Source organism: Aricia agestis, chromosome 3 (assembly GCF_905147365.1).
Source record: "Aricia agestis chromosome 3, ilAriAges1.1, whole genome shotgun sequence".
Taxonomy (NCBI): Eukaryota; Metazoa; Arthropoda; class Insecta; order Lepidoptera; family Lycaenidae; genus Aricia; species Aricia agestis.
Window position 1 is genome coordinate 15,244,797 of NC_056408.1, and position 12,445 is coordinate 15,257,241.

Here is a 12,445-nt window from a genome sequence, read left to right on the forward strand (position 1 = left end):
TAACCGTAACCGCTCAATTTTGGTCGTATTTATGGTGCAACCCACCTTTAAGTATACTAAATTTTTGGTAATCTTTTCTATTTTGGATTTTATTATAGTACTATCAGAGAAATCGAACTATAGAGAGATGGCGGATCTACGTAAATTGGTTATGGCGATATCCGTCAGCTGACTTTACCAAATAACATAGATTCGCCCACTATGGCTTGATTTTCCTGATGGTACCAATTTTAATAGTAAGAGCACGGGCTCATAAACATATTCCACGAATAATGTATATCTATAATACAGGCAACTATTAGAAAATTTTATATTTTGCTGATTTTGTTGTGATAAATAAACTACCTACCTTCATCTCTGAGCCGTCTTCCTCTGGGCTAGATGCTGCAACGTGACTTCGACGAGACCTGAAATTTTATTATATTTGTTAATAACTTTGTTAACGTTCGGGATTTGATTCCACGATATTCGGCTTGAGTTCGAAGTAATCACTGACCCATAAAAATATATTACCTAGCAGATTTAGATAGCCTCCTCCTTCGACGCCAGATGTACGCACTCAAGATGACCAGCACACACAACGCTCCGAAAGAACATCCCAAGATCAGATCTGCAAATCAAGACGAAGGTTTTAGTACCGAAAATTAGCATGTTTTATTTATTTTGATATTAATAATTTCGCTTTTAGATATTGTTCCTTTAAGGTTTGTTAGGGTATTAAAATAAATAAAACAAAATATCTTTTTCAACGTCGGAAAAAGAACGTCGACACTACGATGCCTACCACCGGTTGCGGTACCTATGTTTTACGAATAATTTTATTCACACAATATTTTGGTAGATTAAATTACATTAAAAGGACTTTATGCCATTATAACGCTAGAGAGACCGACATTTTTCAACGCCATCTCGTTAAAAGTTGAGGACCGTCTACTGATATTATCACATTACTTTAGGTTGTTTAAACGGGACTATCAGTGGTTTCCGACTCTGTTTGCACCAGATCGAAACATTAAACATGTTCTTACGTAGCTGATTTGGCGTCGAAAACCAATGAAAGTAAATGAGTTCCGAGATTTGTCACAAGATTTATATTTTTACAAATTGTATACAGATCTAAAAATTTAAATCAAATCATAATATATAATATATATCGTGCCGAACGCGCCGCATTTTAGAGTTCGTTGTATGCTATGATGTGAAACCTCGCACATTCGTCTGCACCGTACGCGCCGCATTTCGTGTACTATATACGGTTCTGACAAATGAGCGATCAGGTTAAGGAATAAACATACTTAGATAAAAATTGCTAGTAGTCGTCGGTCTGGGTGGTATGGTAAGCACTGGCGCAGACGACCCGCTCAGTAGGTCCGCGCGACCGATCACTTGCACGTACAGCGGCAAGCTCGGGTTGAAACCGGACATCTGGAACTATATTACATATTGCCTTAATACTTTAATCCTTCGATCGTGGATTCTTGGAAATCTATTGTTATAGTGTCTCGCTCACCTGTGAGCATAGGTATGGGGCTTGATGGGTTAAGTAGAATTTGAAAACGAAATAAAATTAAATAAACAATTGTTTAGAATATAATCATTTTTACAAATCTATTATCTCTGAAGCGTATTTTCACGTCAGCGGACGCATATACAGACGTCATCTAAGCCACACCCAAGAGGTCCAGAGGGGCCGTTAGTAGATGCATCAATCAAGTGTAGAGGTGGTTTCAAGCCACAAACCGCTACCTTATCACGTAAAAATAGCGATCTCGCGAGCGATTGCTGGGTATCATGAATGTCACAAACAATGGTGTCATTTATAGTGATCGATTGCAATCGTATTGTTTTGGCTGATACGTGACACGAAATTGCGATTTTGGAGCAATTATCGCGCAATAATTGCTATCGCATTGCTCTCGCAAGATACGTGATACGCTTAGATACTAGAGCAAAAATATACAATCATGTTTTAAATGAACAACTTTCTTCTTTTGCCGAAGTCAGATAAAATAGGAGCCTAACATTTAAAAGGGGGCTAACGTGTTCCTTTTTTACGGGTACTAGGCCCAAGAAGCTACCACACATTCCCCTTTGCAACTCCGTTAACGTGTTAACTGTCTCACCTGGATGAACCCGTCGCTGGAGTCGGCCTTGTCCCAGTCTTCGATGGGCCTGGTGATATTCTGCGAGTAGCGCACCAGGCGGCTGCCGCTCCCCCACCTGATCACCACGTCCTCCCCCACAAACTCGTACTGGATCTCGTCTTTCGCGGCCGCCACGATCGTTTTTTCCTCAGAATCTGCTGGAAAGATTAAGTTATGTAAATAGAAGAAGGATTAACCAAGTTTTTGATAGTACCTTACCCTACCAAGTTGATTCCTCATTATTTGAAATAAAATAATTATCTCAAATAATGAAGAACTTATTTTCATTATTTGAGATAATTATTTTATATGAACCACAATTATTTACTAGGAAACGTGCTAACCAGCGGCAAATTACTTTAAAGGCAACACAAGAGGAACTACAACTACGAGCAACACGTTTACGCGAATATATATATATATATATAAAAAACTCAAAGGTGACTGACTGATTGACATAGTGATCTATCAACGCACAGCCCAAACCACTGGACGGATCGGGCTGAAATTTGGCATGCGGGTAGATGTTATGACGTAGGCATCCGCTAAGAAAGGATTTTGATAAATTCCAACCCCAAGGGGTTCAAATAGGGGATGAAAGTTTGTATATAATAATACTTCTTACCGCGAGCGAAGCCGCGGGCAAAAGCTCGTGTTCCATAAAATCCCAAATCCTTTTATTTGGGCAACCAGTAAACTCATTTTGGCGAGGTTAAAGTTATATCTTGCCAGTCATCTGGCGACCGTGCTGTTTGCCTTCTCGAGCCAGCTATTTTCTGGCTTTCTCATATCTTATAATAGATACGAAATGATGCATCTGCTCACCGGGTGTCGTGATAGATGCCTGCGCAGGCACGGTGATCACGGGGCTCCGTGCCGGCGGGTCATAACCAGTCACCATCACATACGTCTTGTTCAGCGGATCGATACCGGTTATCTGTAAAGTTGGAAACATTTTCAAGTGAAGTTAGTTTCTAAGACGCGTTGTTTTAAAGAGTTATATTTAAGGTCACAACTATAGCGACAGAATAAGAGCGTCACAATTACGGATTTTATTTTATGAAGTGTCGATGCAGAATTAAATGAGGGCTCAGAGTGATTATCCTTCTAATTACTAAGAGTTAGTGTCTAAACACACCATGCCGAAGTTCCGCGGCGGAAGTTCGGCAAGATTCCGCCTGCAATGTATTTTAAATTACCGATGACATACCATGCCGAAATTCCGTCGCATTATATTGTATGCGTTTGACATTGCTGACGTAATCATGCCGAACTTCCGCCGCGTAACTTCGGCATAGTGTGTTTAGACACTTAGCATTGATAGAGCAGAGAAGGATAGTCGGCGAACGCATTTCATTTCTCATCGATTATTTCCAAGATGTTTTCCACTGATTGTCGATCGATAATATTAACAAAATACGCACGCCACATTTAAGCCTTTTTTGCTAAAATACAGGTCGTCTTACCAGCACAGAGTTTCCGACGACCTCGATAGCGGACCAGGTGATGATGGGCAGCTGCAGCTGAGAGCTGTAGTGCACGGTGTAGGCGCCCGCGCCGCTCCACGACACAAGCAGGGCACTTTCGTTCACGAACTTGTACGTGAGCTCTTTGAATTGCGCTGCAAATAAAAAAAAATTTAAGTCAAAGCTGTGTTGCATGACAAAAATTAGAAGTTGTAATGCGCCAAGTGTAAGTAAATTATTTTATACCGTCACCGAGAACGGCCACTTAAATTGGCACGAAATACCATTTTGCTTTCAGTCGTATTTGCACTTTGTCAAAATACCATGTCTCATAACAATGAACCGGTACAGAGTACGATATTCAATTCACGTTTACTATAACCCGCTACCATATCACGTAAAAATAGCGATCAACAATCCACTAGCAACAATCGCGCGAGCGATTGCTGGGTGTCATGAATGTCACAAACAATGGTGTTATGACGTATAGTGATCGATTGCAATCGTATTGTTTTGGCAGGTTTTGGCTGACACGTGATACAAAATGGCGATTTTGGAGCAATTATCGCGCAATAATTGCTATCGCATTGCTCTCGCAAGATACGTAATACGGGGACCGGATTGGTACAATCTCAGGCAAACTTAAGCGTTAGCAGGGTCGCAGTTGTGTACTGTGCCTGCCAGGAATGCCTAAGTGCATTTTCCTTCGAAAAAAAAAGGCAAACATAAAGGCGTCTTTAGACTCACCGTCGGAGCGTGTGACGATGCTATAGGCAGTGCCGACCTTCCCTGCGGCGCGGCCGGCCACCACTTGCAGCCGCAGCTCGTACATCGTCTGAGGGTACAGCTCGTCTAGAGTCACGTTCGTTTTCGTGCTGCAAGAGAAATAATTTTAGTATAAGATTCAGTTTTGATATGCTGAGTGATAATAATTGAAACATACGAATAACCTACCGAATAACCAAATAAATAAATATAAAATATTTGTAGCTGTAAACTTATTTCCGTATTTATATAGCTTAGTAATCAGGGATTACATTAACATGAACAATATTATTATTATTAGTTAGGGCTGGTACACGAGAGCAAACGTTCGACCAATGTGTTCTACAAAAAAAATTATACAGCCTCTAAACTTTTGGACCATGGTGGACAATAATTATTACAGTTGCGTATAATAAGCACGATCGGTTTCGGTTTGTGTAATATGCTGTAGAGTGTATGTCGTAGTGGCAATCCTTGGGCATTGTGATTGATCGCACGTGTGATGTTTCTAAAGTAGAGAGACTTATAATATTATGTATACGAAATAATAATTATATAATATCATAAGTTATAGTTAAAAAAACTAAAAAACATGGTTTATTCAATCCGCTATCTTCGATGTCCGCCATGTTGGATTTAAGTCACGTGACTTTTTTTTTGTATTCCTGACAGCGAACCCTTTCATATTTTGATACCTACGAATAATAAAAACTAAGGAAAAGTAACTCCGTCAAAAAACATGCTCCACAATACTTGTCAAAATAGTGTACCTTAGGTACACATTTCAATACATTTGCAATATTTAGGTGACCTTGAGCGGTACTAGGCTGACGTTACATGAGAGATCAAAAGAAACCAAATTTAAAACGGTAATAGTATTGGAGTTACGATTCCTTAGTTTTTGTAATGACGTTTCTTAGCTAGTCATATATTGTCATCAGAACTCAGAGCGTGTGCAAAATTTCATCCTAATCGAAGACCGGGAAGTGGGTCAAATTAAGATTCCAAGATTTCCTCACACAAGTGAAGCTAATAAAAGCGTGCTAATAAATACGTACGTGTTGCGGCACACTTCGGGATGCTGCTGCGAGATGGCGCACACTTGGACCTTGTGCCGCGGCGGGCAGCCGACGCACCGCCATCGCAGCGACACGGACCGCTCGCGCACAGACGTCACCGCCACTTCGTCCACGTACGCGTCTAGCTCTCTGTAATAAAATATTCTCAGTTGTTATTGAGCTGGTTCAAGCACAGCAGAAACTGTGCTGTTCTCGTGCTTATAACAAGAGGTTGTGTGAACGTCAAAACGCATCTGTAGTAAGTTTTATACGGTTAAAATGCGTGACAGTCGCGCTGTTTCCGGGATACGGGGATGATAAGATCCGAAAGGACGCGTATATTTTGTTAAAAAAATAAAAAGTAACTATCATCAGACCATTGCATCAGACATACCCAGTAAAGCCATGACATAAACTACATGATGGGTGACATGATATTTAAACCTTAGCAACTAAAATGTTTTCAGTGCAAGTTATATTCTTTTTAGTAATATTATTTAACTAAGGTTTAAATAATATACTAAAAATAAATATAAATAAGTACTTAACTAAAATAGTTTAGTCTTACATTACATCTAGTAAAAACTGTAGTCTTGGAGACCATAACCTCACCCGTAGTCCTCCCCGGCCCTGGTGGTGGACACCCAGGGTACCAGGGTTAGGTTCTGGAGCAACCACTCCGCTGTTCGGGATCCCAGCACCCGCACTAGTAGTGGCTCGTTTGGCGATACTGGAAACCAAAACCATAGCATTCCTATTTTAAGACGCTGGAATTACGACTTTATTTCATCGTAAATATGTTACCTTTCAAATTAGTAGGAAATAGGTCTGGACAACCTAGTCAGATAAAAAAACTAAATAGCAAAGATATGGCTTTCCCATTCAGTTATAAAAGTGAGGAAAGAAGATAAGGCTTTTTGAATGTGAAAAAATAACTGTTCATGGCTTAAGCTTGACTATAATTATTAATAAGTATTATTTTATCCTTCTTCCGAAGTCAGAGATATAATCAATAACTAATTTTGTCAGTACCTATCTTTATTATAAAATAAATGATTCATACCTCTCAAAGTATAGTTGTGTGCGCCGGCAGGTGGCACTACTGTCGTGACATCATCATTATTCTGCGTCTTGTACTCCACCCTCCACTGCACCACTCCAGGGTTCTGCTCGGCGAAAGTCTTCCAGGAGACCAACACTAGGCCCTCGCCCGCCACGCTCATGTTGAAGGGGACTGGTGACAAATGTAGATACAAACCGTGAGAGAAGGCTAGAACTTTAAAATCCTGTCAAGAACGCTAGTTCCACGCATAATATTATGACGTGGAGTTACAGTCAAAACCTTAAGAAGAGTATTTTTTTAAAATATCATACCTCCTTGCCCCTGGCAGACCACAGTATGTGAGAAGTTGCTAGCGCCACTCTTACGGTACGTTCGTACCTGAAAATACAAGCGTAATATTTCTTATTTTATTCGGAAATAGCATAGTTTTGTAGGACAAAATGTACAATTACCGCATGATAAACGAATTGCAGCGCAACGGAGTTGCAGGCGTCATGTAGTAGTAATAATAATAACTCCCACGCCGACATCGGTGAGAGTGGCCGGTTTCATTGAAACCAGGCCAGTTAGGTACGCAGAAGTAATTTTATAGTGCCCAAGTGTGTGCGCAGTACACAAGAGCACTATCTATTCCTTTACTCTCATAACCCAGTGGGACGGAAGACCTTCACGACCGGCGAGAGGTCAGGCGCAGGACCGACTTTTTACATGCCCATCCGACGCATGGATCATCTTACTTCTCAGACTATCAGGTGATCAGCCTGCATTGTCCTAACCAAACTTAGAAGTAACATGTTTCCGATGTGGGAAGCGAACCCACGAGTCAAGAGCCGCGCTCTAAGCCACTGGACCACGGAGGCGTCATATTGTAGTAACTATGCTATATAACTTTGTATGTATTAGGCTTGAATGCACCTACCAAGTAATTTGCCGTGACAGTGCACTCGGCCAACACTCCGTATGTTTTGTATTGATGTGCTTGGCCGCGGGACTGTCTCGCCACTCCGTGTCATCTGTTAAACATCAATACTCACTTGGAACTGGTACGGAGTGAGCGGCCTGGACAGCCGGATCTCGTTGTAGACGGTGAGGTTGGTTGGCGCCAAGATTTCGTCGATGTCTGCTTTCTCTGAAAATCATGACTTGTTAGAGTGTAATCTTACTAAAAATATGTGTACTATTTAACCCAGGAATCACGATTATATTATTATAACATTGACTTGACACTGTAATGTACTGTGTAATGACATGCGTACGCGCGGGTGTGTGTATGTGTGTGTGTGTGACGTCGCGGAGCCAGTCCAAAATAAATGGTTGCACTAGCTGTACGTGTCTCACTTATACCTCAGTGGCGAACGAGGATTCGATTCGCGTACCTTTTAATAATTTTCGGCCAACACAACATGACGATCGGGAAGCTGTTGGAGTTCAATGTGCGTTCCGGGAACTGGATAATGTATGTGGAAAGAGCTGAGATGTATTTCAAAGTAAATGAACCTAACCAAATAACGTAAACCTTGTCATCTGTCTATGATAGTATGAATAGACTTCTCTCAAATATTTGTATCAAAAATAATAATATACCTTTAAGTTTAACTGACACGGTGTAAGCCAGATCGCCGGGCGTGTCGGAGGCGGAGCGCCAGCGTACTTGCACGCTATTGGCGGACAGCGGCGCGCAGGCCACGCCCACCGGCGCCAGAACCGGCGAGAACGTCACGTTGAGGTGCGCCCAGCCTGACACGAAACCACCCGCGTTCGACGCTATGCACTGGTACACGCCTGAAATGCGTCTATTCATAAGCATATTGTAGTAAGAGTATAAAGATCAGTAAAGACTGTAGTGAAAGGTATTAAAAACATGTCATTTTGGAATGCTTTCAATGGACTGCAGCTGCATCGGAGCGACGATGTCGTGGCAAAATATCCTTCCCCAAAACACACTACGTGGCAGCGAAACCGACACGTCAATCTGTAGGCCTACTACGAAACCGTTTTGAGACTCAAACAATCGGACGAGAATGCCGCGTCCTGCTCTAACAACGTCATTTCACGTTTGTTAGAGCAGGACGCAACATTCTCGTACGATTGTTTGAGTCTCAAAACCGTTTCGTGGTACGGACCCTGGTACTTCCTATTGTAAGTGAAACCTTGCGTTCCTCCGCTGCAGTGTAATTACGCCAAGTGCGTCTTACCTTCTAAAAATACACGTTAGTATTTTTTGCTCGGCAAAAATCTGTATTTAGGTACATAAAAAAATACCTTCACTGTTGGCACTTAGGCTCGACACGACGAGCTCTAGGCGTTCTTGGTTACTGGAGTTGCGAATATTGATCTGGAATTAAAACGTTCATTTCAGTAAATTGTAAAATACTAATTCAGTAATTCAATATTATTTATTTTAATTATATTTAGAGCCTGCACTCACGGTAAGATGAGTCTCTTTCGCTTATCATATTTTTCATTCAGATTATAGATCGTTTCCACTAGGTCCACGCAGCTTATGGTCTTTCTTCAAAACAGTACAGTCAAGTACTGGGAATCAATCGCCTTATATTAATAATAAAGTACTAAGCATAGTGTAAAGAATGAATCATCTGATTTTGACCGATGTGAGAGTTCCGGCTCAGGATATAGGCTACTTTTTCCCCGAAAAAGTACGTGAGAAAGTGTATTTGGAGCTAACGATGGAACCACGAGAAAAAGCTAGTACCATCGAGGAAATTGATTCCTATGCAGTTGACGGACCTACGTCATTTGGCCGGAATATGTCATTTCAATGTAAGTTGTGATCTGTTATGTAGCACAGTATAGCAATATGACATATCCCTCTGTAGGCTGGGTATGACATAACGCGACCAAATTACTTAGGTCTGCCATCTGCATAGGAATCAACTTCTCTGATAGTACATATTATTTTGCCGGTTTTAGCACTACCTTCCCTATCTGATTATTATGAATTGCCTAGGCGTCCAATTGGCTGGCTGCAACTGGATACTAACCGCTCCCGACGACGTCACAAGAGGGACCCCGTTCTTGTACCACTTGACGATGGGTTTGGGGTTCCCCGCGGCGGTGCAGTTGAACCGCACCGTGCCAGCCTGCGGGGACGTCTTCGACTGCGGCGGGTACAGCATGCGAGGCGGCTCTATTGTGTTCTGAAACAGCAATGGATGTGAGCATAGAAATTGTTGCGTGATAACTATATTCAGAGGAACGATCAGGAACTTTTGTGATAAATGCGGGCACATAGTAAAAGTAAATTACAGTATCATCGGACTTTCAAAATATTTTTGATAGGAATTTTATGCGGTAAGAGCGAATGGACGAGGCGCGATGTTTTTGACCGAACAACGTACAAGATGTAAGTAGAAGGAACGACGCGCTGCGCCAACGCTGAATGCAAAACGGCGGCAACACAACGATGTGGTTTTCAAAATTTTCCGCTCCAAAAACGCAACGGCAATGTGGCCACACTCGATCACTTATGAAATTTCTGAGCTAAAGTAATTCTTAACTGTCTGTAAAATGCAACTACAATAAACCATGTGATTACAGTGTAGTTTATTTACAGAACCTATTCTCAGTGACGGATTAACCCTTAATCAAATTAAGCAATAGCCTAGGTCATCACGTCTGAGGGGGCACCAGATGAAGCACAAAAAATTCGTCCTTAGGGCATAACGTCTCACCCGCACGTCACCAAAATCCACACCAAAAAGAGTTTCTAGGAAAGAACTGATGTTGGGGCCCACAGGCATGGATTGCTTAGGGCATCAAGTAGTCTTAATCCGTCACTGCCTATTCTGCTAGTGATATACATATTATGTATATCACTTATTTATTACATAAGTCGGACATCTAGATATTCTATGTTATATCTCTTAAATAAACTCACATCGTTTCCTTCTTTAGTACAGGAGTAGATCCCTTCTCGCCTCTGGGCGAAGATCGGTGGTAGAAGAGACTTTGCGCCCGCGCCACGCTTCACGTTCCATTTTAACTGAAAATATAACATTTTATCAGTAACAAGTAACAACCTAATGTCGGGGTATTTTCTGTTTTTGGTTATGAGTATGGTAGATGTTGGTTTTCCAAAATAAATAAACATAAATATTAGATTACTCGGAAACTCTTCAGATGTAAAAAAAGGGATGCAAATATTATACTCTGCGCTTAGTTACAACTTACAAAACTCTTGTGTTTGGCAAAGTCGGCTAAAATTATCTAAAATGTAACGAACTAAGATATATAAACTTACTTTAACATTTGGCCACCTGTGCAGGGGACACGTCAGCGGAACTGTGTCGTCTTCATCATATTCATCTGGCAGCGATGCCTTACATCTAGAAATAATTTATTAAGTTAGAAGATTGAAATGTTTCTGTAATATGTGTGAAGTTCAGATATTTTATTTCGTAGTTCTGAGCCCTAAAAGTAGGGTTCGCGTGTTCGCGCAGCCTGCCTAGCATACGCCAACGAGATATCTTACTCTCGAGATAATTAAAAACTACTCGTCTCATAATGTCCAAATCTCGACATTATCTCGACAAAACTCTATAAAAATGTGTTATTTCGGTGATAGATCTACGCGAGCAAAAATGTTTGTCATGCTAGGGTCAATACAGATGAAGAGACAAACCATCAAACATCTCCTCGTTGGCGTATGCTAGGCAGGCTGTATGGGCACAGGAAAAGGTAACTTACCTATATTCTCGATGGCTATCATCATTTACGTCTGGTGTCATATGATCAGTTTGCAGAGCGAAGTATCTAAAACAAAAATTAATAGAGTAAGAGCCTGAGCTGAGATAAACTTTATGTACACGCGATAATATAAGTATAATTAATAATTATGTTTTTTTTTAAATTAAATAAGGGGGCAAACGAGCAAACGGGTCAACTGATGGAAAGCAAATTCCGTCGCCCATGGATACTCGCAGCATCAGAAGAGCTGCAGGTGCGTTGCCGGCCTTTTAAGAGGGAACAGGGTAATAGGGGAGGGTAAGGATGGGATGGGAAGGGAATAGGGGAGGGTAGGGAAGGGAACAGGGTAAGGGATTGGGCCTCCGGTCTCACTCACTCGGCGAAACACAGCGCAAGCGCTGTTTCACGCCGGTTTTCATTTGTCCGGTCGAGCCGGCCAATTCGTGCCGAAGCATGGCTCTCCCACGTCTTTGTACTATAAACCGATTTTCTAATGATATTATTATAATTCTGTGCAATATTTGTTTGTTCGCATAATACGTAGAAAAGATAGACCAAGTGAAAACCAGCCAAGCGCGTCTCGGGTCACGTGCAATATAGCTCCGTAGTACAGCTAGTTTTTGATATTTTTTGTATGGTCAATTAATGTTCATTCATAACGTGTTTTACACTACTAACAACATCATCTCAGTTACGTTCAAAGGAATTTGAACGAAAACTTCCATTAGCTACTTAACCTAACTTTCATATTGGCGCATTCAATAATTGAATGCGTCAAAAAACGCAACGCCAATATTGTCATTTTTGAAGTTTTGGATACGGTCAGAGGGCATGCGTCGCGGGCATGCCTCACGTTCGCTGTAGACTGCGCTATAACGCATGCACTTGACGAACAGAAAAAGCACAGTGTGGACAAAGATATTTTTTTTTAGTTGATCGTTTATAATACTTAAAAACCTATTAAAAACTTATGAAGTCTTCTAAGCCGTGATAGTGTTCCTTTTAAATTCAGCATAATTATTTTCTACTCCCGTGATTTTTAGAAACAACCGTTTAGCTGGTAGAAGGGGGGGGGGGGGGACACTGGACTCTTAACGATTTTTTCCACTTTAAAACTTCATATTTCATTTGTGAAATATGAATGATCCATTTGTGGATCCCTAAATCGGAAAATGAGGCGTAATATTTTTTAAAAAATCTACCCAACGACACCCCACTGCATATGATGTGTAGGGGAGGTAC

The 12,445-nt window shown here is 41.2% G+C and overlaps 1 protein-coding gene across 1 annotated transcript in view; it reads right to left on the bottom strand.

The window, feature by feature from the left end:
• LOC121740560 overlaps positions 1-12,445 on the bottom strand; it is a 91,172-nt gene that overhangs the window by 1,600 nt on the left and 77,127 nt on the right. The window contains exons 5-22 of the mRNA XM_042133297.1: positions 11,204-11,269; positions 10,758-10,842; positions 10,395-10,499; positions 9,499-9,654; positions 8,759-8,831; positions 8,081-8,278; positions 7,531-7,625; positions 6,808-6,874; positions 6,497-6,667; positions 6,046-6,163; positions 5,434-5,583; positions 4,358-4,485; positions 3,611-3,765; positions 2,970-3,081; positions 2,124-2,302; positions 1,296-1,431; positions 514-610; positions 350-407 (exon numbers count right to left, since the gene is read on the bottom strand). Coding sequence (XP_041989231.1) covers positions 350-407; positions 514-610; positions 1,296-1,431; positions 2,124-2,302; positions 2,970-3,081; positions 3,611-3,765; positions 4,358-4,485; positions 5,434-5,583; positions 6,046-6,163; positions 6,497-6,667; positions 6,808-6,874; positions 7,531-7,625; positions 8,081-8,278; positions 8,759-8,831; positions 9,499-9,654; positions 10,395-10,499; positions 10,758-10,842; positions 11,204-11,269 — 2,149 coding nt within the window. The remainder of the gene's footprint in view (positions 1-349; positions 408-513; positions 611-1,295; positions 1,432-2,123; positions 2,303-2,969; positions 3,082-3,610; positions 3,766-4,357; positions 4,486-5,433; positions 5,584-6,045; positions 6,164-6,496; positions 6,668-6,807; positions 6,875-7,530; positions 7,626-8,080; positions 8,279-8,758; positions 8,832-9,498; positions 9,655-10,394; positions 10,500-10,757; positions 10,843-11,203; positions 11,270-12,445) is intronic.